Source organism: Triturus cristatus, chromosome 10, assembly GCF_964204655.1.
Source record: "Triturus cristatus chromosome 10, aTriCri1.1, whole genome shotgun sequence".
Taxonomy (NCBI): Eukaryota; Metazoa; Chordata; class Amphibia; order Caudata; family Salamandridae; genus Triturus; species Triturus cristatus.
This window is the reverse complement of record NC_140593.1, coordinates 1,168,491,890-1,168,517,485: the sequence shown is the minus strand read 5'-3', so window position 1 is coordinate 1,168,517,485 and position 25,596 is coordinate 1,168,491,890. Positions and strand designations below refer to the sequence as shown.

The window sequence follows — 25,596 nt, the reverse complement described above, 5'->3', positions numbered from 1 at the left end:
CCAGTAGACCAGCCTTACTAAAAACTTAAATATTGCTCTGTAGGAGGTCATTCCTTACATCCTACCCTCATTTTGTGCCTGTCATTTTGCTTGTTGAGCTCATCTATCACCACAAGTGGCACCATAATAAGCGTTCCACAAACAAGGAAAGAGTTACGTTTTTAGCTATTTGAAAATGGAAATTTCTTCGCAAGTTGTTTCAAGTAGTGACTGTTCTACAGTCTAGCTATCATGACTGAGCATGAGAAGCCTAGCTGCTCTCATCCATTCAGTTTTAGTGATATGAACATTTTGCATACATGATGACCTATAAGTCTAGCTTCAGAGCAATTCTGAAATTTATAGCACAACAATTGTATAGTAGGCCTTCTGTGGCTCAGGCACAGTTTTGTGTCAGCATAATCTTACATAAATATTGATAATTGGAAGTTGGCTATTATAGCTTCGGGTGACTAGTTTGAGCATACAATGTCTTGCAGGCTTTAGGTGCTGTGGACATGTGAGGCACACACCTGATGCACAATATTTGACTTCCTAAAGTGCATGAATAATACATCGTGTAACATATCAATGTGAGGACATAGTTCATATAAGTAGCGAAGCGGAAGTGAGCTGAGAGGAGTAAGTGGTGGTGACAGCCGAGAGGAGTATGTGGTGGTGGCGACGGCTCCTGACGGCTCCCATCTGGTGTGGTTCTATACTCGGCAGACCATGGACCTGAAACTGTAAACAGCAAGCAGTTTTATTGGCAGTGGTAGCGGTGCGGCGGCGATACAGCGGTGCGGCGCTTTCACTTTAATCATGCTGCTAAATACCTGGAGATACAGTGGGCACAGGTCGGGGAGCCCTCGTGCTACTTTGCATTGTGCCGCTCCTGTACCACACAGCCGCCTCATCAACTGCCACAACAGCACACCCTCCTCCTTGGGGTTTGAGTGGCTGTAGAGATAGCTGGTTGGACACACAGCAGGACCCAAAAGACCCAGAAGGACTCAGAACCAGAATCCCAGACCAGACCCAGAATGAGTGGACTGAGTCCGGAGCCATCCAGAGCTGAGGTAGATTGCTGCTGTGTGGTGAGGGGGACTTTGCGGTAGGACACAAAGTGGGTGCTACCATCTTGAAGGAGGAGGCTAATCCATGGTACAGTGACCCTGTGGCTAACCCACGGTACAGTGGCCCTGTGGTTGTGATTCCTGTGACTGACAGTTCCCCCCACCCCTGTTCCGTCCGGCAGGACTGCATGGTAGAACTACACGGCCCCTCACAGCTCTTCTGACTATAGCTCACTGATTAATTCAGCCTAAAGTGGTCACACAAGAAGGAATCAAGACTATCACACCCTTCATAATAAACAAACAAACAAGCAGATCATCTCTAGCCGAGATACAGCCAAGGCATTCGGGGGCACCCAGGACATGGTACAGCACTGTATAGCAATAATAAAGCTACACAGGCACAGACACTACATTTTATACACCCGGGGACCCCTGGATAAAGCTTATAACAGCAACACTCACATTCACACAGCTAGATAGGGAAGCCCACCCACCACTCAGCAGGAATCCAACCTCACCAATGAGATAAACGCCCCAAGCAAGACAGCCTGCGCAAGTCCAAACAGCTACTCGACATAGCCAAACTAGGCAGCAGAAGTCAAGAGAGCAGGCCAGAGATTGAGTGCGCAGGGCCAGGCTGCAGGCTTCTGCATTTTACACCAATTGGAAACACTCGCACAAGGTCTTTGAGGCTCGCAGGAATAGGACTACCTCTAGGAAAACCACTAGAAAAATCAGGAGTGCAGAATCTGACAATAAAGACATATAGAAGTGGCAGCAAAAGGGAAGCAATGAGGGACAGAAAAGTCTGTAGATCGGGGCAAGATAGGGACAAGGACCGAGCTGCACACCCGATCTACCACAGCAGCGGAGGGAAGAGAAGGACATGGTATCACCAGAAACCGGGCGACTCACAAACTAGCAATAGGGAGCCTCCTGATACATCAGTATTTTAGAAGGCTGAAGACGGAAACCCCAGGAGATCACACAGGCTGTATGGTGGGAAATGAGGGGCTCGCAGTAGACACCAGCCCAAGCCCCCTGCTAGCCAGCCAGGAGGCAACAATGGACAGAGAGGCCCCCACTTTTATCCCAAATTGTACAATTCGGGATAGTCTAGAAGAATTGTTAATTACAGAGATGGTGAGACTCGCAGAGACAGCAGATACGGCCACGGATAGTAACGGCACACAAAATGCCATCAGCAAACAAATTAATCATAACATTACAGACCATCGGTTAGAGCAAACTGCGATCCTTGAGATATTGTCAACTATAAATGACGGCGAAGTACTAAGCAAGCCGCAGGGTCGAATACTCTCTGGACCCATTCAAAATAAGAATTTCTTTGAAATCGAGGCCCTCGTTCACCACACTAACGACCAGCAACATGACACACTGGATGATTCTACTAACCCTTGTGTCCGGGGAACCAATCATAACTGTTCCACACCCGTTAACAATTCCAGAAGGGCGCACATACAACAACAATTTGGTGATCTTTGCACCCCACATATACCATACACAGAGCCCATCACAACAACAGCAATATCAGCCAGCAAACCACAACCAATGGCAGTGGAACCCACAGGAGTCGCCATGGGTCAATATCCCATTGTAATGATCAGGATCCAACTTTTAAGGATGGCCCAGAACTCATTCTGAACACAATAAATTCCTCTATGCTGGCAGCAGTAAAGGCACTTACCTGGCAATCCCACAAATTAGTGATACAGGTGGAATTAATATATATGCTAGCACAAAGTGTTTTGACAATTAATAAAAAGGTGGACATGATTAACTCCAAAGTAGACAAATGGACTACTAGAGAAAATGGCCAAGAGGCTACCACAAGCCCAGTAAAGAACTTTAGTGAAGCAATAGTGGAAAAAATAACTACAATGCCTGATTTGCTAATAACCTTAATAAATCAATGCAGAGAAGCATGGACAAACAACACACAAGATAGGAAAAACTCTGAAAATGAAGAACTGCCCCCTGGAGTAACAAACAGCATTGATGGAACCAGAAGCAATAATTGGCACAGCTGTTCCAACCAGCGTCATGCTCCCGAGCAAAAGTGGCAGCCCTGCAACAAGCATAGATGACGGACAAAAAAGCAGGACAACAGGCCAAAGAGTAATTGAAGGGCAGTTTTCCAGACGGCAAAAGAAAAAACTACGGAAATCACTGAAAACAAATTCACACAAAAAAGTGTGAGAGGGCAACTCTCCCAGACTAAGTCCATAACCAGTCTAACACTGGCACAGAGAGCACTGACAAGGGTCCATTGAACTATCCCATCTTCCAAATGAGAAACAGCACTATAGATGAAGTGGCTCAGGCAAGAAACTGCCAGAAAGCTTCCAGTTCAAAAAATCTGAATGTGAAGAACACAGAAGGTCCACATAAGGCAAATTCAATGTATCTCGATATACACACTGCTCCCAACTCTCAGGCACAATCCTACACCGAGGTGGTGAACACCAACCACAGAAATGTGGCTAAAAGAACAGAAAGTTGGCAGGCAAGGGCACCATCTGAGACCTGCAGAAGCACGATAACTCGAACAACAGGACACAGCTCCACGGAAATGCAACCGTGCAAGAAGCCGGAGATGTCGTCACCGGCACCAGAGCAGGATTTTTGCACACCAAAGGTATACCCACCACTAATGGAAATACAACGCAAAGGCCGAAATACAGCAACTTCACAAACTACAATAGCATGGAAGACAACAACACCCAATCAAAGGGCCCGGATGCTCAAGCAACCTTTCAGCATTAAACCATATGACATAACAAAAGATTCACCATGCTGGAATAACAACCAGATGAGGATTTATGATCAAACAAATTCACCCTACGGGCAAAGACATGAAATGGAGGGAAAAGACATGGTAAAAGAACCTTTTGATAACTCATCACTTACGGTAATTTTCACCCCCAAATTCAAGACCAGAGGCCCGGGAGACATCCTAAACCTCTCAAATATTATATATCTCCTGTTAAGCATACCCTCACTAGCCTATTGAATTTCAGCTCATCTTGCATCAGTGCACTTTAAAAACTACACCTGGATAAGCTATAGGGAGACAACCCTGACAAAGTGGACCAGCAGGTTAGACACTCAAAACCTTATGGCAGAAAAAGAACTACTTAAGGTCTGGGGGATCCGTGTAGATAACTGTCCAACTGAAAATTACCCCAAGTACTATTACAGAGGTTACATAAATAAGTGGCACAAGAGCCACAGAAAAGCATACTAAGGGGTACAAAATTGATCCTGAGTCAAACCTGCGATAGTAATATTAAAATCCAGCTTTGCAAGGGCAACTTAACTAGATATTGCATGGAGGTAAGAGCATCTAATGATGTAATGATATCTGAGGATTGGGCCTGGATCTCAACAGCACTGCATACCAATGGGAAGTCAAATTCCTAGCACAAGAAAACGTTCGATCTTTCACGGATCCTAACATCAATGGATACCAGGGAAAGTCAAAACGAACAACTTTGAAGGCATAAAAGAGCTGACAACAAGAACCAAGATCAGAATAATAAGTTGGAAGGTGGCTGGGCTCAAATTGACTTTAGCTAATAAAGAAGCCATGGAATTCCTCAAAACAGGAGACATTCTATGCTTACAGGAAACATGGATGATAACACCAAGCTCTATTAAAGATTTCCAGGTAACCCACACATTGGCCAATAAGAAAAACATCTTTGGAAGACCCTTCCCATCAACTTAAACTGATACTAGAGACTTTACTTATGTCACCAGACCAGCATGCTTATATACTCCACCCCCCCCCCCCAAAACACAATACTGTATCCTCTTTAGAGAATCAACAGGTTAAGGGGAATGTAACTATGGTGTCTGGACGTGTGTGTTTGTAAATGTGTATCTTTTGTAAAGCACAATGGGGTGGATGGATGGAATGATGACATTAGGTGGGAATGCATCAGAGGGCACAAGTGGTGCTGGCACTACAGTGGTCACTTGTCAGAGCACCATTTCACATTGACTCAGTTTGAACATGCATGATACTCTCTTACTTGCTGGTGCTCCTTGTCCTGCATCTGAATTTATAGGTTTTGGAATTTCATTGTCAGCACATAACACTTTTGTGAGGGAGCCAAGTTCGTACCGTGTTATTATCCTTGCAGTGCATTTCCAAGCATTACAAGGGTCTCATGCCTGGCCCAGCATCGGGTAATCTACCAACCTTTGCACATTTCAGGTCGCCTCTGTTGACCTACCTCTACAGCATTGTACTGTTTGACTATCTCTTTATCTTTTCACTTAGTTGGCCTACAACTCATCCATCTTCTCAATTAGTTCCCCTCCTCAAAAATGCCAGTGCTACTCTCCCGATTTAATCCCCAGCTCTTCATGTTCCGCCCATAGTTGGAATACGACATCTGGATATGTAACTAGTGGGCAAACATTATGTGTTTCTTTTTCAGCTACATTTTGCATTACATGTACTTACTTGATTCCGAGACTTGCAGTTTTCTGATAGTATATCCTATAAAATTCCAGTCAGAGTAGGTACCATAATCTCAGAGCAATCTCACAAACTCTAAAACAGATCAAACTTTAGTCTCCCTGATGTACGTTTAGCCCATCCATCAACACTCATAACAAATGCTCTCAAACAACTCCACCCCATACCACCAAGATTCATATTCTCTTTTGGTCTTTTGCACCAAAACTAATGAAAGAACAATACACAGAAATTCAATATGGGTCACGTTTAAAAAAAAAAAAAATTGCAGAATGTTCGGAATTAAACTAAGTTTCAACTTTACGCTCTGTAATCACATTCCGCCTTACTTTAAATGCCTACATTGCCTCCCGGGATCAAAATACATGTGATTTAACCAGCTAAACACTATTTGCTAGTAACATCAACTAAAGGCCTGAGATGAGTTACATTAGTTCACACCTCTAAAATTATTACTTGACGAGGAACTTCAGATGGAGGCAGTAAAATGGTGAAAATTATGAACTGCACCCCATATTAAAAAAATAACCATCACACTTACTGAAAGGCATTGACCATTCCTCTGACAGAAAGCAGGTATGGCATTCCATTTTTTTCCTTTTTCAACAATCTTTCTACAACTCATAAAAGTACTTCTATCCTGTATCACTCTCAGGGACTTCTCTAAGGTTTAAGATCCTGCATTCTGCAGTCCCTGAAGCAATCACTTTGATTACATGTAGAACATCACACAAAACTAATTACATATAGGAATTACAAATATTTGGGATTTACACAGAATTTAAAAGGAGAAAAATCCATGCATGATACAAAACCCCACAGTTTGTGTGTAAAATGAGTAATTACTCCTTTTGAGAAGAGTGGCAGATAAATTGAGTAACAGTGGAAACTGTACCTCATCCTCAAGGTCACTAAAGGAGTATTACAGAATGTAAACTTCTCACAGAAGTGACACGAATAGCATTTACAGTCACGCTCCAAGTACAAATATGTATATGTTTTCCTCAATATATTGCTTGTAGTAGAGCAGAATACCATCAGGCTACCTCATTCCAATGGCAAAAGAAATTGAGTCAAAGTTAGTATTAGAGTCAGATAGTTAGGGGAATTATGCTTGCTGGGATTAGGGCAATTGTTCTAATAATATGGAATTGTCCAAAGAACGTGGAGAATCAGCATCACTGAAAGAGAAACAACAGGAAGAGTTGACAGTATAAGATAGGTCTGTGTCATACCTGTGGGATTCGACTGAGTCCTAGTATTCTGGCCATAGGCAGAGCTCCTACTGTCAGGCCATCTCCCAGGAAGCCGGCCATCTTGGGCCTCCAATGACAGTCATAGTTGGGGATTGTCTCCTTCCCTCCTGAGAGCTGCTGCAAGGTGCCTCCGATAGCTCCCAACTCAGAGGAACATGAGTCATAGATCTGAAAACCCAAGGTGGTATTAGGTAGGAGATCTGGACTTCTATTGATCTGATTAATGGCAAACACCATGGCGAGGACACATTGGTAGAGCTCTGTATAAATACTGGAGATAGAAAACAAAGATTCATGAAGACAACTATGGAGTCTGTTTTCATGCATTGATTAGCATTGACTATCCACCTTGAACAGCAACAAGAAATAGGGTTTTCAAACACCTCAAGCAGTCACAATTAGCAGTGCAACAAAGTCATCTTTTTACTTGTATTTACAGTTAAAAATTTCCCAAATTTCCCAAATGAGTGAAGGAGTGGTAGGGACCATACAAATGCACTGAACTGTAGTACCAGAGTATGAATCCAGCATGTTAAAAGTAATTGTGATCATCCACCAGGGTAAGCATGCTGAAATTGCCGGGATGGGAGTCAAAATGTTGACACTAGTCTCAGAAAATGAACTGTCTCTTTCCCAGTGATTGGACCACCCAATTGCGACTCCTGCAGGTAAGCATGGTGGGGCAGTCCAGTTCGATGTCGACAGTACAGGGAAAAATAAAAATCCTATTCTGTTGTCTATCGACATCTCCACTGCCCCACTGCTCTTACCTGCAGGAGACGCGACTGGGACCACTGCACACTTGTCCTTCAGCACATTACAACATAGGCTTTTCCCAGTATGGTCAACAGCCAATTTATACTTGTAGTAATCTGTTTTTGAGTAGTTTTTGCACACTACTCACTGTGCGGTTCACTTTATTTAGTGCTGTAGCACTTTGCTTTACCACTTAGGTTTGATAACAATTTATGTATTTTGTACTTAAAACAATGAGAATCTACGTATACCATACATACTTTGGCCTCTTAATTGATGTGTGCGACATCAAATTCGACCTCAATTCAAATCCACATATTATAGTCCAAGAGGTTCAATAGCCTACTAACAATTTTGGGAAAGAGTTTCGTTCATTGTTAAAAGGAAACACAGTCCTGGTGGTGGCTGAGGTATGAGGCATTTCTATTAGAATGCATGCAAAAGTGAAAAACTAAATTCAGAAACTAATTGATACAGATGTGCTCAAACCAGTGAAGGCAACAGAGTGGATAGCACTAGTAGTTATTGTGAAAAAACAGAACCACATGTTGATTTAAGGGCTCTCAATCACAAGGTAGTGGTGGACAAATTCCTACTTACTAATATTGAAGAGTTGGTGACAACCTTAGAATGGACTAACGTGTTTAGCACACTGGAAATGACTGCTGTATATCACCAAGTTGAGTTTGACTTGTCCTTGCAACATTTTACAGCTTTCATAACTCCTATGGAGACTTTTAAATTCAATAGGCTAACGTTTGGGCTAATGTCTGAGGTGTTAAAGGATCTCCATGGAGTAAGGTAATACCAAGATGATTTACTGATTTTTGGTAAAGATAAGCAAGAGCATGATAAAAGGACATGCTTGGTTCTCACACTAATGAAGTCAGGTGTTACTCTTAAGGGAAAGAAATGTACATTGTGTGTAGAATAGTTGAATTATCTAGGTCACCTTATTTCCTCCAAGGGAATTTTGCTGAAACAGGAATTGGTGAACACTATAATGAAAATGGAAGAGCCCAAAAACAAGAAGGTGTTAATCTCTTTTCGAGGACTGATAGATTTTAATACCAGATGTGTGCAAAATGATGCAATGAAAATGGTAAATGGAGGATCTCAGTTGAGTTTATATTTAGTTTAGAATTCTAAAAAGAGTTTGAAGAGTTGAAAACCGATCTTAAAAATGTTCCTAGCATAAAAGCATTTGTGTGAGGGGATGAGACAATAATAGTAACAGAGGCTAGTTTGAAATGTTTGGGAGATGTTCCGATTCAAAAAAGGAAGGGAGTTGAGGAGTTGATTGCATGTGCGTCTAGAAGCTTGAGACATTCAGAAAACAATTATTCAGTAATTGAACGAGAAGCTCTAGGAATTTACTGGGCTTTAAATAAATTCAGAAACTTTGTGTGGGGTACCTATTTTGAGGTTAGGTCAGATCACAAATCCTTGAAGGAGGTATTCATGAAGAAAGGGTTGGATGTAATTTCTGCCAGGTTAGGAAGATAGCTAATTTCTCTACAAGATTTCAGCTTTGATGTGGAAAAAATACCAGGGGCCAAGAATTATTGTGCAGATTGTCTTTCTCGTCTTGTCAAAAGTAATGTTGAAGAAGAAGGTGGTAAAGAGGTAGAAGATGGATTGTTGGAAGAGACTGTAAGTGTGTGGGAAGACACTTTGGGTGTCATTTCAGAAGAAGAATGGGTAACTAAACTGGGAAATGGCAGAGGATTGTGTGAAGTCTTCACTGCTATAAGGGTGAATAAAATTGAAGAGCTTGCAAAACCATGGTCTTTGGTGAAAGATGAATTGCCTGTGGATAGAGGATTCTTCACTAAGAGGTGCCAGGCTTATTCCTCCTGTAGGGTTAAGAAGCAAACTTATTTCATCGGCACACAAAGGTCACTTAGGAATTGTTAAGACCAAGGAAAGATTGTGTGCCAACTTCTGGTGGCCAGGTCTGGATACTGAGGTCTAAAGATTTGTGCGTTATTGCATTGAATGCCGCAATAGTGATAATAATCTGTTTACCAGGCGGATTTCAATGGTATACAGGAGGTTGTCAGAACATCTATCGGAGGAGATTGTCATGGATATAATTGGCCCACTTAGAGGTGAACAGCAAACTCCTAACCTGATAGTTTTACTGGATCTTTACTGGAGCTTTATTCTCGGTGTGTGGAACTGAGCTGTGTCAAGGATCTATCGTCTTGTAGTATGATAAGGTTTTTAATGGCGATTTTTAAACATGAAAGCTTTTTCAAGTCACTGTTGACTGATAATTGTCCTCCGTTCTGCCCCGATGAGTTTGAAAGTTTCATAAAAGATTGTGGCATGGAGCACAAGAGGGCTTCTATTTTGCATCCTGAATCGAATGGGGCTGTGAAGAGGGTGAACAAAACCTTAAAGCAAATCAAACAGTTGCTTACGATGAATAATATGGATTTGAAGAGTGTATTATATGAGGGCATCATGGCCTATCACATGTCTCCTCACTCCAAAACTGGAAAGTCACCTTTTAAATAATTTAAAGGATAATTTCCAAGTACCAAGTTATGTCTAGGATGGATAGATTAGAACAAGGGTGTAACATTGATTGGTCTAGGAGATTGGTGTGATAAGGAGATTGAGTCTCTTTGAAAAAGAAAGGAGTACTTCGACAAAAGTAAAAGGGTGAAAGACATCACAATACAAGTGGGTGATATTCCATAAAATATGGAACCTGTAGGGAGTGCTCAGTGGTCCAAATTTACACAGAATAAAAGAGTGATCAAAGTTTTTTTTTTTTTTTTTTTTGAAACCGTTTATTGCAATCTCAAGAATATACAGGTATGGGCCTACAACCTCCCGGCCGGCCGCTAGAATGACAGGAGCATATGACATACATACAAAAACACTTGGCGTTGCAGAGGAGCAAAATCAGGAGGTATCAGCGTCGTGGGCCACATCACTCTGACCCCACAATACGGTTTCATTTTACACAAACAACACAAAAACCACACCCGCAAGGCAACCTGCAATCGACAGTAACAGCACGTGCTCCCCGAATGGGGGACCCCAGCCATCCACAGGAGTCTAAAGAGGGGAAGGGGAACAGATCAAGGACTGGGGGAATTCCGTGCTCGGGGCTAGGAAAGGAGTCAACTAAGGGGACGGGGCTGGTGAGGCCGCAGGCAGCAATGGTGGCGCGCAGATACCCCCGCGGTAGGCGTTCCAGGGGCCCCATACCTTCACCCATGCCCCAGGCTTACCCCTCGCCACATACACCACCTTTTCTCGGAACATGCACCAATCCATGTGTTCTTTCCAGGCCGACACCGCCGGGGGCCTCTGGGATCCCCACAGTTGAGCAATGTCACGCTTGGCTATCATATATCCCAGAGTCACCCATCGCGTCTGCGAAACCGAGTAGTCAGTTGGTTCCCACACATTCAGCAGGCATCTCCTCGCTTCAGGCAGCAGCGCGACATGCGTAACCACTCGCAGGACCTCATGCACACCACGCCAGAATCGCTCCACCTTCGGGCATTCCCACAAAATATGCAAAAAAGTCACCAAAGCACCACACCCACGCCTACACAACCCATCCTCAGCATAGCCCATACGCAGAAGCCTTGGCCCCATCATGTAAACCCGGTGGAGTATCTTAAGCTGGACGAAGCGAAGGCGAGCCGGTATGGCCACCTCCTTCGGAGAGGCCACCGCGGAAATCCAGTCTTCGTCGTCCAACTCCAGCCCGTCGGCAACCCAAGCCTCGCGGAGGCCAGTCAGCAGGCCCGAGCGGTCATTAATCAATTGTTTGTAAATAAGGGAGATCGTGCTGTCCGGAACGTGGCCATCCAGCACTCTATCCTCCAGGGGGGAAGACTCCGGGATGGAGGCGACGTCTGGGAAGACTGAGCCCAGCGCGTGACGAACCTGCAAGTACCGAAAGTATTCACTGCCCTGCAGCTGAAACTCCGTCTGCAGCGTCTCGAATGTTTTAAATCCCCCTCTCGTCCAGAGGTCCCCCACTTTACTGATGCCGATCGTGTCCCACTTCTCGAAGCCCTTCGAGGTCCACAGAGAGCCCAATCTCTCAGACGCGTACAACGGTGATGCCCGGGTCAAACGGTCCTTCCACCCCATAGCTGCGTTAGCCGCGTGCCATACTCGTACCATGACACGCGTAGGTCCCGTCAGGCAGGGGCCGGGCGCGCCAGAGTAGAGCGCTCGATTATAATCGCCACCAGGCAGGAGCATCTTGTCCATTTCAAATGCCGGGTTTAAGGCGGGCCCGTAAAGGCCATGATTAATTGCAGCCAGCTGGGAGGCCCAGTAATACCGTTTAATATCCGGGAGGGCAATCCCCCCGTCGTACCATGGGAGTGTCAACTTCGCCAGGGCAATACGCGGCCTCCCGTCCCAGAACAGGCGGCGCTGTAGACTCTCCACCTCACGGAAGTAGCGCGCCGGGACTAAATCCATAGTATTCTGGAGAGCGTACAGGAAGCGTGGCAACGACATCATCTTAAACAATGCCGCCCGGCCGAGCGGCGAAAGCGGCAGGCGCCGCCAGCGCGCGACGTCCTCCTTCAAGCGCTGGAGGGGGGGAAGCAAATTCCGCTCGTAGCGGGCCTCCGGGTCCAGAGTAATGTAAACCCCCAGGTACCGAAACCCCTGTGAGGCAATCTGGATCGGACAGCCCCGCGGGAGGACGGGAGCCTCCCCGGAAAGCACATACACACATGATTTAGCCCAGTTGATGACAAGGCCTGAATTGCGGCCGAATGAGCGCAAAACATCAACCAGGACAATCAGTGATGTACGCGGGGAGGCTAGGTACAAAAGGATATCGTCAGCGTATAGGGACACGCGGTCCTCATATTCGGGGGTCCAACGGAGACCACGGATGGAAGGGTGCCACCGCAGCCACTCCGCCAGGGGTTCCAAGGCCAGCGGGAACAGGAGCGGCGACAAGGGACAGCCCTGTCGTGTGCCCCGTCCCAGCTCGAATGGGACCGATACTCTTCCATTCACCACCACCTGCGCCAATGGGCCCGAATACAACAATTTGACCCAGCTGATGAACCCCGGGCCAAATCCAAACTTCGCCAGCATGGCCCAGATGTATGGCCACTCGAGCGTGTCAAACGCCATGGTGGCGTCTAAGGACGCCAATATGGCCGGCTCCCGCACAAACGGGACACGCGCGAGCACCCCGTGCAAGCGCCGCAGATTAAGGGCCGTATTGCGATGGGGAATAAAGCCGGACTGGTCTTGGTGGACCAGGTCGCCCACCACGCCGACCAGCCGGTTGGCTAGCACCTTGGCGAGGATTTTGGGCTCCGCATTCAAGAGCGAGATAGGCCGGTAGGATGTAACCCGGTCTCGAGGTCTCCCCTCTTTGTGGATCACCACGATTGTAGCCAGACGTTGGTCCGGCGGGAGGGAGCCCAGCGAGTGGGCCTCCAGGAACATCGCACGGAGGTGGGGTGCCAGTACATCCGGTCGCAGCTTATACAACTCGATAGGGATGCCGTTCGGGCCCATGGCCTTGCCGGATGCGACCGAGCGTATGGCGAGGGCAATTTCGTCGGCGGTAGGAGCGGCATCTAACGACACCCTGTCCTCCACCGAAAGGGAAGGCAGCGCGATATCCCTAAGCAGGGCATGGGAATCCTCCTCCGAGCAGAGAGAAACCGGGGAATACACCTCGCGAAAATAATCCGCGAAACAAGAGACAATGTCTTCTGGCTCGGTGACACGCACACCATCCATCCTCTCAATCAGCGGGACCACACGAATCGCTCTCTCCTTTTTATCCAACCATGCAAGCAGTTTACCAGCCTTATCACCCACATCATACAGTCGCCCCTGTTGCTCTCTATAGAGGCCCCTGGCCGCCTCCGTGACGAGGGCCCTGTAGGCCGCCTGCTTAAGTTGTAGGACATGTAGTGCAGCATCCGTCACCCCACCCTCTAGATCACCCTCCAATTCAGCGATTTCGGCCTCCACCCGGGTCACCTCTTCCCGCTCGCGCCTCCGGGCATGGGAAATAACGGAGAGGGCCTCCCCTCTAAGAACTGTTTTGAAAGCTTCCCACAGGGAGATAGCCGAAGGGACGGACCCCACATTCTCATCGAAATACCGCTGCAAGGATTTAATCAAATCAGCGCAAATGGTGGGGTCGCGCAGGTACCAGGCATTGATTGGAGCTACTCTGCCCTCCCCCCTCGGGAAGACATCAACGTGCAACAGGAGCGGGGAGTGATCTGACATACCCCGCGCCAAATGGCGCACCTCTCCTACCCTCCCAACATAGGCCGCAGGGACAAGGACATAATCAAGCCGTGAGAGGCTACCATGGGCACCCGAGTGGAAAGTGTACTGCAGCTGCGTGGGATGTTTTAAGCGCCAGCAGTCCACCAATCCCAGTGTATCTAAGAAGCCGGACAGCCACGCCTGCGCCCGGGGGAGGTCCCTAGGGGGTGACGATCCACGGTCCCAGAAACCACCGCATTGAAGTCCCCCCAACCACCAGAAGCCCCCCCGGAAGGTCAAGGAGGAGGCGCCCTAGGTCTGCAAAAGTCGTGGACTGTAACCCCGGTGGGACATACACTGATACAAAGACAACTACTTTACCCTCCATTCTCCCCACTAAGACAGTGTAGCGTCCCCTCTCATCATGGCGCACCTCGTCTATTTCCAACGGGAGCGAGTTCTTCACCATGATGCCCACCCCCCGTGAGCCCTTCGTGAAGCCCGAGTGGGCCACCAAACGATAGCCACGCCGATTCATGGCACAAAAGGAATTACCAATAAGGTGTGTCTCCTGCAGAAAGACCACATCTGGCGAAAGTCGTTTCAAATACTGCAGGACCACACCTCGCTTAATCCTATCCCCCAGTCCGTTAACGTTCCAGGACAATAAGGTCAAGTCCCTACCCCCCATCACATACAGAAGCCATCATTCGTCCCCACGAGAGCACCTTAAAAACACAAATACAATAAAGGGTTTGCCTTGCGGTAAAAACAAACAACACCCCACCCCAACCCACCCATCCCAACAGAACTCCCCCCTCCCTGCACCCCTGCATGAGCCCAAACAGCCCCCCCAAAGTGCAGTGTGCCTGTCGCCCCATGAATGATTAAACTAACTAGTCCCCCAGAGGAGGAGGGAGAGCCCCCAAGAGACCCCGTACCACCTCCACAGGAGGGAGACTTAACGAACAGTCAAAAATGACGACAATGTTGTCCAGAGCAAGGCCTACTATTAGTCCCTCAGTCCTGATCCGGCGAGCCCTCCCCTCCAACCGCGCCCCCCCCACCCCCCCGGCCCCGATCCCCGGGCAAGGAGTCCAACCAGTCCCCGGCTGCCTCGGGACGATCAAAAAAGTGCGTGCGGCCATCCACCTCCACCCGCAACTTAGCTGGAAAAAGCATCGCATACTTGAGGTTCAGGTCCCGTAGACGACGTTTGACTTCGAGAAAGCTCAGTCTCTGCTTCTGGACCGCTGGGGTGAAATCAGGATAGAAGTTCACATCCATATTGTCAAGTCTGACCGGTCCTTGTTGCCTAGAAGTCTGAAGGATAGCGTCTCTGTCCCGAAAGTTGAAAATCCGGGCAATGAGAGGCCGCGGAGGGGCTCCGGCCTTAGGTCTTCCTCCGGGAACCCTGTGGGCACGTTCCACCGCAAAGAATTTACTCAGCCCCCGGGGCTGGAGATGGGTGAGAATCAGATCCTCCACAAACAGGTCCGCCGCCGCCTCCTCACGTCCCTCCGGCACCCCGACAATGCGGACATTGTTCCTCCGGGCCCGACCCTCGGAATCCTCCAGTCGACGATCCATCAGGGCGCTCGCCTGGCCGAGCCGGCGCACCTCCTTTTGGAGGGCCGCCACGTCCGCCGTAAGGCCCGAAGTGGTGTGGGCCAAAGAATCGACCCGATCATTGGTCTTGGATAAATCGGCCCTCACCAGGCCAACATCCACGTGGACCGAGTCAATCTTTTGCGCCAGTGTGTCAAAGCGCTGGTCCACCGAGGCCTTCATCTCGGCGATAGCGCCCATAACATCTCGCAGGGTCAGATCCGCGGGCAGCGTAGGAGCATCAGTCGGGCCCTCAGGGGACCGATGCGGCACCTCGGGAGATCCCTTCTGGAGGGTGTAGCGGTCCATGCTGTTGGACTGATGGGCCGCGCCACGGCGGGTCGATTTCACCTTTGCCCGGTCGCCATCTTGCTTTGTGGACATGGTTTCAGTCCCCAAATCGTGCCAATCACCTCGGAAAAGGCCGACAAACCAGTTCACGGGCTCCGGGGGGGGGCCACCACAGGTCCGCAGGACGGATCACAGCCGGCGGGCCAGCAGGGCACCCCAACGAGGCCACACCACCGCACACCGCCCCGCAACCCAACCTCGCCCGAGCAGCAAGGAGGGTGCAAAAGCGAAAGTGAAAGTGCGGGGTACGCGTGTCGCCCAGCCCTGCCCGCCGCTGCTGATCACTTTGTCTCCGGATCGCCCCGCAACTCCAATCCGGGGGGCCGGCGTGGAGAAGGCCGCAAACCTCAATCGGTGCTCCCGCCGGTGTCCGAGGTCCAATTTGGAAACGGAAAACGGGTGACACCTCAGCTCGGGCTCACCAACACAGTCCCCTCATCTAGGACAGGATATTTTCAGGATTTATGTAGGAGGTCACGGAGGTCCTCGGGAGCCTCGCACCTACGCGGCCATCTTGGTTGCGCGCTAGGCTCCTCCCCGTGATCAAAGTTTTTAATAACGAAACCAAACCAGATGACCGCAGGGTTTTGAACGTGAATCGGGCTGTGAAAGTGTGTGGAATTCCAGGAACTTCTCTCAAACATGATGTAGTACTGAACTTGAGACATTCCAGTCAAAGTGACAAAAATAGAGTTGACAGAAGAATAAGTAGCAGGGTCTGTAAGGCCAAGTCTCATCTTAAAGATGCAGTGGTGAGCTAATAACCAGTGTCTTAGCTAGTATCCTATCTCTTCATGTTAGTTGAGAAAATGATAGGTAAATCAGTTGTTTAAGTGCACATACAACTTTCTTAAATTATTAATATGTACGATTTGTTGTGCAAGGAGAAGTGTGATGTCTTTGTAAGGTTCCATAGTTGCTTGTGCTGGAACCTTACAAGACAGTGAGAACGTGGTATATGTAGGGTGGCAGTTGAAGCTGGACCACCGGCTAGTTGGGTTGTAATGAATCTTACATGGACTTGGCGTGGTTTGTCCATACACTATGATACCACAAAGTGACTCTTGTATTGAAAATGTAAATTATTGACCGGATTAAAAAGGTTATGTTATGATATGAGTAGCTGTAAGGCCTACTGTCACCCACAAAGGTATTCTGCTACCAAGCAAGTATGTGTTTCTAACTCCCTCTGTGGTATGCTAGTTAAATAAACATGTAACCACACTATCCCCTGGTGGTCCAGGGGGAGGGAACTAGAGGCGCGAGGCACCAGGAGCAGGCCAGCCTCCAACATAAAATGTTCAACACAAAATGGGGCGCTCCCAGATGAAGTGACCTAGGTGCAGAGGATTTAGATTGTGGGTGTATGCATCTCACAATATGTGTTGGACTGGTCTCACACACCACCTGGTGTCATGCTTCATCATTGATCAGTCCTCGCCCTCCAGAAACTCCTTTTGGTGGAGGGCGGGCATACATCTGACGACAGCAATGCACTTCAAAACTAAGTGGGGGCCCGTGAAAAGTGAATGAGCCATTATAGCTGTCAAATTATTTTTAATGTTATAGGCAGCTATATGGTTTTTTAAAAAACAAGTGAACGGTGTAGTGGGGAATTTAATGTCCTCTCACCGTTATCGGTGTGGTCGACCTGTTTCTGCCGTGTGGCCCAGTTGGGTCTGTGGCATTCATTAAGACCAAAGTAAAGTGAAGGGCTCCGCTCTTACCAACCATCTGGTGATAAGATGCCTCTGTTGTTTGGGTGGTGTTTGGTCTTTGTGTCTCTTTTGTGTGTGCTTGTGGGGTGCTGGGAGCAGTAAGTGCGGGAGTGTTTTGTGTAGGTCGTGGAAAGTGCATGTGAACTTGCAGGAGGCACATGTGAATGCTCCTCCCTTGTTTTGTGGTGCAGTGCGACAACAGTATGGCTAGCAGTAGCCGAGGTTGAGAGCACAGAGGAGTGCTGCGGCGTAGCAGTGGATAGGGGAGAACCAGAGTTCCTTGCACTGCCATTGTCCAGGGGAAGATGTGCATAAACAGGCTTGCCTTTGGCATGCCAGCAGGACATCTGCACTGCAGCTGCCATTAAGTAGGTCATGGGAGGGGAAGAAGTGAAGCAGTGCCATGGGTGGGAAACCAGTGATGTCACGTCATTTGCATATGAGTAATGGGAATTGAAGACCCTTGCCTGACTTCTTCTTTAAAGGTGGTTTTGGCTGAAAAACCTGAGATGTCACTTCCTATGCATATGGATGATGGGAAATCCACTTATGACAATTTCTATGCAGATGGGAAGAGAAATTACAGAATGAAATGAATTCCTCTTGCTTGGCTTCTTCTTTTAACAATGGATTTGGCTAGAAATCACGTAATGATTATTCATCTACTCTATAGTGCATGCAATTATACCCCCTGAAAGAACCATTTTTCCTTTAATTGCTTTATTACCCATGTTCCCAGAGTACCATTGAGTTTGGTAACAATAAACATCTGTTATTCAGCGCTAAGATGCCTAAGGGTGAGCGTGCGCTTTACAAATATACATCTGGTATAATGGGGTGACCCAGTGCTCCTCAAAACCTGGGTGTACAAGAATGTGGAGAATGTTGGTTATGTTGGGTAAATTGATGCGTTTAATAGTTGTTTGCACTCAGGCCTCGCAATTCTTTGTACGAACATCCTGTATGATTCCTATATATGGTTAACAGGATCAAGTACATTTCAATTTGCATCATAGAAACATTGCACCTGATAAGCAATGTTGATAAGCAATGGAATTTCACAAGTTGTGCAAATGTAAGTTTTCGCATGTACACAGCCCCTTACCTTGTTGCTGAACCTTGCTGACTTAGATGTCCTGGTACACAACCTGCAGCAGTTCAGACATCTCCTACTCTGGCTGTTGATAATGACCTCCCACAGCACTTGCACAGCCCAGCACCGGGCAGCCCAGCTCCACGGCGAAGAGCCTACCCAGGCTGTCGCCGGCACCCGTCACCAGGTACAACTTGCCCACCAAGGTCTTTTACCGGGGCTGCACCAGCCTGCAACCTGTACAGAGGCCCAGAGGACCTTCAGGGTGACCAGCAGCAGTTCCAGCAGGATGCTGTTTAACCTGGGACTCAGGCAGAGAGGGCAGATCGCCTCCAAGAGTACAGAAAACACTGTTTGCCAAAATGGTAAGCGCCCTTAGAAAATGGAACTCAGCCTTTCATTACTCTTCCCCTTATGATTTCACTTAACCCCTCCACACCACACCTTGACCCATCCACACCACACCCTGACCCTCATGTATGAACTTCCTGAGTAACTGTCCCCACCTCCAGTGCTGCTAATAAGTGATAATTAAAAAAATGCACCCCGTCCGTGACCCCCCCGCCCCCTAATCATTCTTAGAGCATTATGAGGCACAACGTGGATGTGTACATAAATTAAACATGCACTGCAGAGCCTAAGCACCTTACACTAGGCATGTGGTCCTCTGCATAAGTGTCACATGGTGCATAAGTGTTTTCTTTAATCCAACCACACTTTACATGCTGTACCTTTTAAGGCTGTACTTGGTAAACTACACATACCCATAATGCACAGTGTTAACAGCTAAAAATCCAGGAATGGTTAAACTGAAAGACTGGCATCTGAGAGGGGATTGTTTGACAGCTAAGTAAATGAATGATGCATCAAAAAGAAGTGCAAGCATGGAGGCAGCAAGTGATAACGAGAAAGGCGAGGTCCCTAAACTGTCACTACAATTAAGACTAAACCAGCTGGAAGCTACAAGCAGCTACATTGGTACACAGGCTCACGCTCTACCTTTTATCTCAATGATTTGGCATTGCCAGTACTATCCAGATGGCCAGCAGGTGCCTCACATCACAGTTGCCTGCTGGAGGAAAGTAAACACCAGAGCTAAATCTAGCATGTTTCCACTCCTGGAGTTCAAAAGGGCTCAGGAATTAGAGGCGATTAAACACAAGTGAAAAATAGTACAGCATAATAGGTAAACATCTGCACAGTTATGGGGCCCGTGAGAGTCCGGCTTTCTCTGTAGCCAAGTACCGAACTCCTTATTAAAATAAACAGCCAGTGGTGCACACTTTATAAGGAGACACTGCAGGCACTGGTGATGGCGAGCACTAGTAAAGTCCCCTAATCAGTGGAAGCCAGAGCTTTTGTCAAACTCCACACTCCAAGCAGAGTGCAGACTAGCAAAACTCCACTAACTCCACCAGTGGTGCGGAATTTGCCACTCACTCTTAGACAGTACATAGTGCTGAGAAATGGCTATGTTATTAGTTGATGGGTATGTTTACAAAAGTTAAGAATTTTCAGTGTACTTTTATCACAATTTTGCATTAATGGAAGGTCAGCAACTTGCAGCATTCTGGGTTAGGGTTTTACATGCGCTTAAGTATTCGGCTATATTGTTATCAACAAACTACTACCACTTCATTGAAGTGGTACTAGGCTGAGTTTATAAATGTGTATATATGATTGACATAGGGATTATTGAAAATGTGGTCCCTTAATACCTTTGCACCCGTTTTACAAATTTCCACTGAGCTTTTTTTATAAACTTATTTTGCCCTGGCGGGGTCCCGCTGGGACCCTTCCTAAGAGGTCTATAGAGTTAGGGGATTCCTACCCTGCACCCATCTCTTTTATTGTTAAAGTTTTTTTGGGGACTCGATAGAAGCCGTGCCCTAAGTTGGCTGCCAACACTTCTTGGTTGTAGTGTTGGCAGCCAATCAGATTACAGCACTGGGACTGTCCTTGAAGGATCTGCATCCCTATATATGCAAATTTGAATTTCTTTTAATAACTCCTCAACTACTGAACAAATTTACAAAATGGTCGGTTTCTGGACCAACAGCTACCTTTCTGCCAAATTTGGTGCAATTCCGTTTAGAGGTTTGGGCTGTAGTAGTGTCTAAGATTTCTATGGGAATTACCATGGGAAACACATGTTTTTTGACCCCCTCTTTTTATCAGCCCCTGCTTAACGGATCACACCAAAACTTTCCATGAACATCAAGAATCACCCAGACACTTCTTCGGGAATAGTTTGTGAAGATTTGTCAAACAGCACCAGAGATATAGGCAAGTCCAAAAGTGCTTTTCCTATGGAAATATGGTCCTAAATACAACTACATACTGGTGTCTGTATACACAATAACACACACAAACATACACACACATATATATGCATGAACATGCCACACACACACACAAACATATATTCCACACAATCCGCTGCGTCTCACTTTCCCATCACAGGACGAAAGAACACTGGAGCCGTGGCCACAATCAAAAACAGGTGACAGCTAGTTTGAGTAGCTACGATGTAAGCATACGATAATAGCACCTTACTCCCTGCGTGTTTTGGCACGCACCGACGATTCGATAAAGTTTTCACTTGTTTGAATTTCATATACCACATTACGGCATGATTATGTAAATGCATCAGTAATATTGCTTGAGTTTCACATATCTTCGTGCATACATTTAAAAACGCATTTGCTGTCACCTGTTTTTGAATTGATTTAAAACGACACGAATTTGAGTATGTTTTTTATGTCTAGAGCACGTGACCGGCACTCTCACTTTAATATTGTGAAAAAAACACAGTCTGTTGCCCGTGAGAAAGGAGTGCCATTAAACTCCGAAATGCGTCGGACCTGGTGTTAAAATAAACATGCATTTTGATTGTGGCCACGGCTCCAGTGTTCTTTCGTCCTGTGATGGGAAAGTGAGACGCAGTGGATTGTGTGGAATATTTGGGGGTGGCTACCCCTGCCGTGTGCCCACCGTTCAAGTGGCTTGGGCACAGCCAACTAAACATTGGATATATATATATATATATATATATATATATATATATATTCACAGAAAAAAACATAGGTTTCAGGCAAGTTATAGTTAGGAATTAGCATTTAAAAAACCTCAGAAATTCACTGAAAAAACCATAGGTTTCAGGGGTGTTATAGTTAGCTGGACTTTTCACTTGTACAAAACCATTGAAATTCCCCCGTTATAGTTAGTTCAGCTAACTATAACTCGCGCGCCCACAATGCACTGCTGATGACGTCACATATTACATCACTCATGACATGGTCAGTGACATCACTCATGACATCACTGATGACATCTCAAATGACATCACTGATGACATCACTGATGACATCATCCTTGTGATAGAGTGGCAGACCTCCTCTCACCCTAATATAACCTTTGATACACACATTCAAAAATAGAGACTAAAATGTTCAAAACAATGGACCTATGGTTTTTTCAGTGAATTTCTGAGGTTTTTTAAATGCTAATTCCTAACTATAACGTGCCTGAAACCTATGGTTTTTTCTGTGAATTTCAAAGGTTTTTTTAAATGCTAATTTCTTACTATGCCTACAGAGATAGGACATGTGAAGAAAGAAGAAAAAATGCACAGAAAGAAAAAAAAGAAGTGCAGAAAGAAGCAACAGAAGTCCTCAAAGACGAAGAAAAGTGCAGGAAGAAGGATAACGTGCAGAAAGAACAAAAAGAAGAGCAGAAAGAATCCTTGTTGCAAAATCATCCTGTGCCCTCAACTTTTTCAGATGGCTTCTGGTGGTAACTGAGTCTGACTTACCAGTCCTAGAGCCAGTGCTATGTTAAAAGACACTTAGAATACAGTGAAAACACCTACATACACTAGGGAACATTATGCGTTGGGGTTCCCCTGTGATTAGCATGACCTCCTCTGTAAGCCCCTAGTAAATAATAGGGCAGGGGGGTTAAAACTACCTCTTAAAACAGGCCACAGGGCGTTTTTGCACACGTTAACTCAGGCCTCGTCCCCTCCCTTCACCACTGTGTAAACACGCCTTGTGTCCGTTTTTAGTTGGGAGATTAAGTTCATTTGAATCCTGAGGGTCCCTAGGGTCCAACTAGCCCACTAGGTACCTCCAGTAAGTGCCACAGAGCTGCGTTGCAGAGAGGTGTAAAAAGTGGCACGGCCTGGACCACCTCTCTGCAATGCAGCTCAGTGGCGCTTACTGGAAGCACGTGGTGGGCTAGTTAGCCCCCAGGGGCCCTCAGTATTGAAGGGAAATTATATCCCCAACTTAAAACGTGCCATAGTGCGTGTTTGCACACGTCACCTCAGGCCCCGTCCCCTCCCTTCACCACTGTGTAAACGCGCCCTGTGGCTGTTCTAAGTTGAGAGATTAAGTCCCCTTGAATCCTAAGGGTCCCTAGGGTCAAACTAGACCACTAGGTACCTCCAGTAAGCGCCACAGAGCTGCGTTGCAGAGAGGTGTAAAAAGGGGCTTGGCCTCAGAACACCTGGCTGCAGCGCAGCACCCTGGCGCATACTGGAGATGCCTGTTGGGCTAGTTGGCCCTCAGGGACCCTCAGTATTGAAGAGGAATTAATTCCCCAACTTACAACTCACCAGGGGGCGCGTTTGCAGAGTGCTGCAAGGAGCGGGCGTGGCCTCCGGCACGATGCCAGTCTTTTATTTATTTTAATTTTTAAAGAAGGGGGGCTGTGTGGTTCCCCTTCTTATTCTAATTTATTGGCCCTGATGACCCCATCCCCCAGGGCCTGTCTCCTAATTATATTTTTTTGACCCCAATCCCCAGGGCCGGCCACTGTTTTTTATTATTTAAAAAAAATATATATTTATAAACACACCTAGGACATGCTGGACAAACCGTACGTATCTATCACCATGACGATTTGCGTGATATTCATTAAAAGGCGACTATGCATACAATGAATCCACGTGGAATGTATTTACACCACTAGTGAAGCTCTGACATGTCTGATGCCCTACCGTGCCTAATCCCGGTAGACACCCTTGTCGTTTATTTATACAAACATGGGTAGCTATTGACAGGCACATTTAATACACATGCACACCAAGCCATTCAAAGGGGATTCGACAAAAATGCGACCAAAACTATGCAAGAAACCCCCCTCACGGTTAATAAAACACACATCCACTGCCGGATGTGTAATACTTTTTATTTTACTCTCTGGAAAGGGGACGAACATCACTTGAGAGTCACAGCGCGCTCCTGGCAGAGCCCAATGCTGTGTTACACCCACCATTGCTTGCTTAGTGCCACACACCTCTGTGTTGTATTCCACTAGCTAGTGCATATGCTATGACACTCTCTAGCCCATGTGCACTGTAACACCACCCCGTGAATATGTCATGCCACACTTGTCTTCGCACGGGTTATATTGCCCCATCTAACGTGCCTTCCTCGATGCCTATGTTATAACGCACAGTGCTATGCCATACATATTACAATCCGGGATCCATATCTTTGTCACAGTGCATATGCAACGTTACACTCCCCAGCACATATTTTATATTACAACTTTAGAGACTAGCTAGGTTACACAACACTGCCCTGTGCATATTACACTCCAAGGCGCATATCTCATAGCACGCGCTAGTGCCTGTGCTATCTCGCGCTCTCCAATGAATCTGTCATTGCGCACAATGTATTGCATATTATATTTCATGCCCGGTTCATCTTATATCACACTTTTTGGTGCATAGTTTATACCATACACTATATCTAGTCTTCATTTTCAATCGTGCTCTCAGGACTATGTTCTATATAACACTGTGTTCACCTACCCTTTTCACGGGCATTACATTTTGAGATAGGGGGTGGAGGGTCAGGGGGTGTTTCTGCCAAGTGAGCCCGGAGTCACAGTCACAAACGTCCTCTTCTTCCTGAATAAAAGTGAGATTATGCTGCATACTTGTTCATATTTTAAGTAGTTTGCACAGACACACGTTTTAAAAACAATAAAGTTCCTAATACCCGCCTTCTCTGAACAGTTACCTTGCTGCCCCATCCCCCTCCTCCCTATCCTCTGTTGTGTGAATCCATGGACTAGCCTCCTCCCTCCTGCCATGCATGGTCTGATGTGCTGCCACTGCCCTCAATTTAGTATGATGTACCAGTCCACTCCTCCTGCCCTCCATTGCCCAATTCTATGCCCCATCATTGACCTCCTGCTTAAACTCTGTGCTTAGCTTGCTGCCCCTATTCTCCTTCCCCCTGCCCTCCGATGTCTTTGTGCATGCCCATGCTCCATCCTTTTTGCCCACCATGTTCCATGGACCTGCCACTCCTATCTACTATGAGTGTTCTGTTGAGCTACCACTCCCCTCCCACCTGCCTAGTATTGTCAGATGACTGTAACCTTTCCCTGCCACCTCCACCCTGCCTGTCCACATGCCATGCCCCTATCCTCTTCCTCCTGTCCTACATGGTCCATTGTACTGCCACACCCTTCTGCCCTCCCTGGTCTGTTGTGCTGCAACTGCTCCTCCTGCCTGCCCCGTGCGGTCTGTTGTGAGGCCCCTTCCCCTGAACTTTCTTGTCTGTGCACAGGTCCTGACCCTCCCTTCTATCCTCCATCGTCCTTTGTGCATGCCCCTGCACCCTCCTTCTTGCCCATCATAGCCATTGTGCTGCCACTAACCCTCCGACTTTCCATGCATGGTCTTCTGTGCTGCCATGGCCCCTCCAACCTTCCCTGTGTGGTCAGTTAGCTGCCCCTGACCCCCTCCCACCTTCCCTCCATGGTCTGTGTGTATGCCATCACAATCTCACTGTTGCTCTTCATGGTGTCTTGCTTCTAGTGCCCATCCTGCCTGACCTCCATGGCTATCTTGCTGCTCCTGCCCTGCCCCCTTGCCCCCAGCCCTCTGTTTACATGTGCAGACCCCTACTCCCTCCCTCCTGGCTTGTCTGTTCCATTGTAATGCCCCTGATCCGTCCCTCCTGCCCTTTATGGTCTGTTATGCTGC

At 47.1% G+C, this 25,596-nt stretch overlaps 1 protein-coding gene across 1 annotated transcript in view; it reads right to left on the bottom strand.

Annotated features, from left to right (window-relative positions):
- LOC146796871 (extracellular calcium-sensing receptor-like) overlaps positions 1 to 25,596 on the bottom strand; it is a 112,193-nt gene that overhangs the window by 83,531 nt on the left and 3,066 nt on the right. Inside the window, exon 2 of the mRNA XM_085631407.1 lies at positions 6,804 to 7,095. Within this exon, the coding sequence (XP_085487533.1) occupies positions 6,804 to 7,095 (292 nt within the window). The remainder of the gene's footprint in view (positions 1 to 6,803; positions 7,096 to 25,596) is intronic.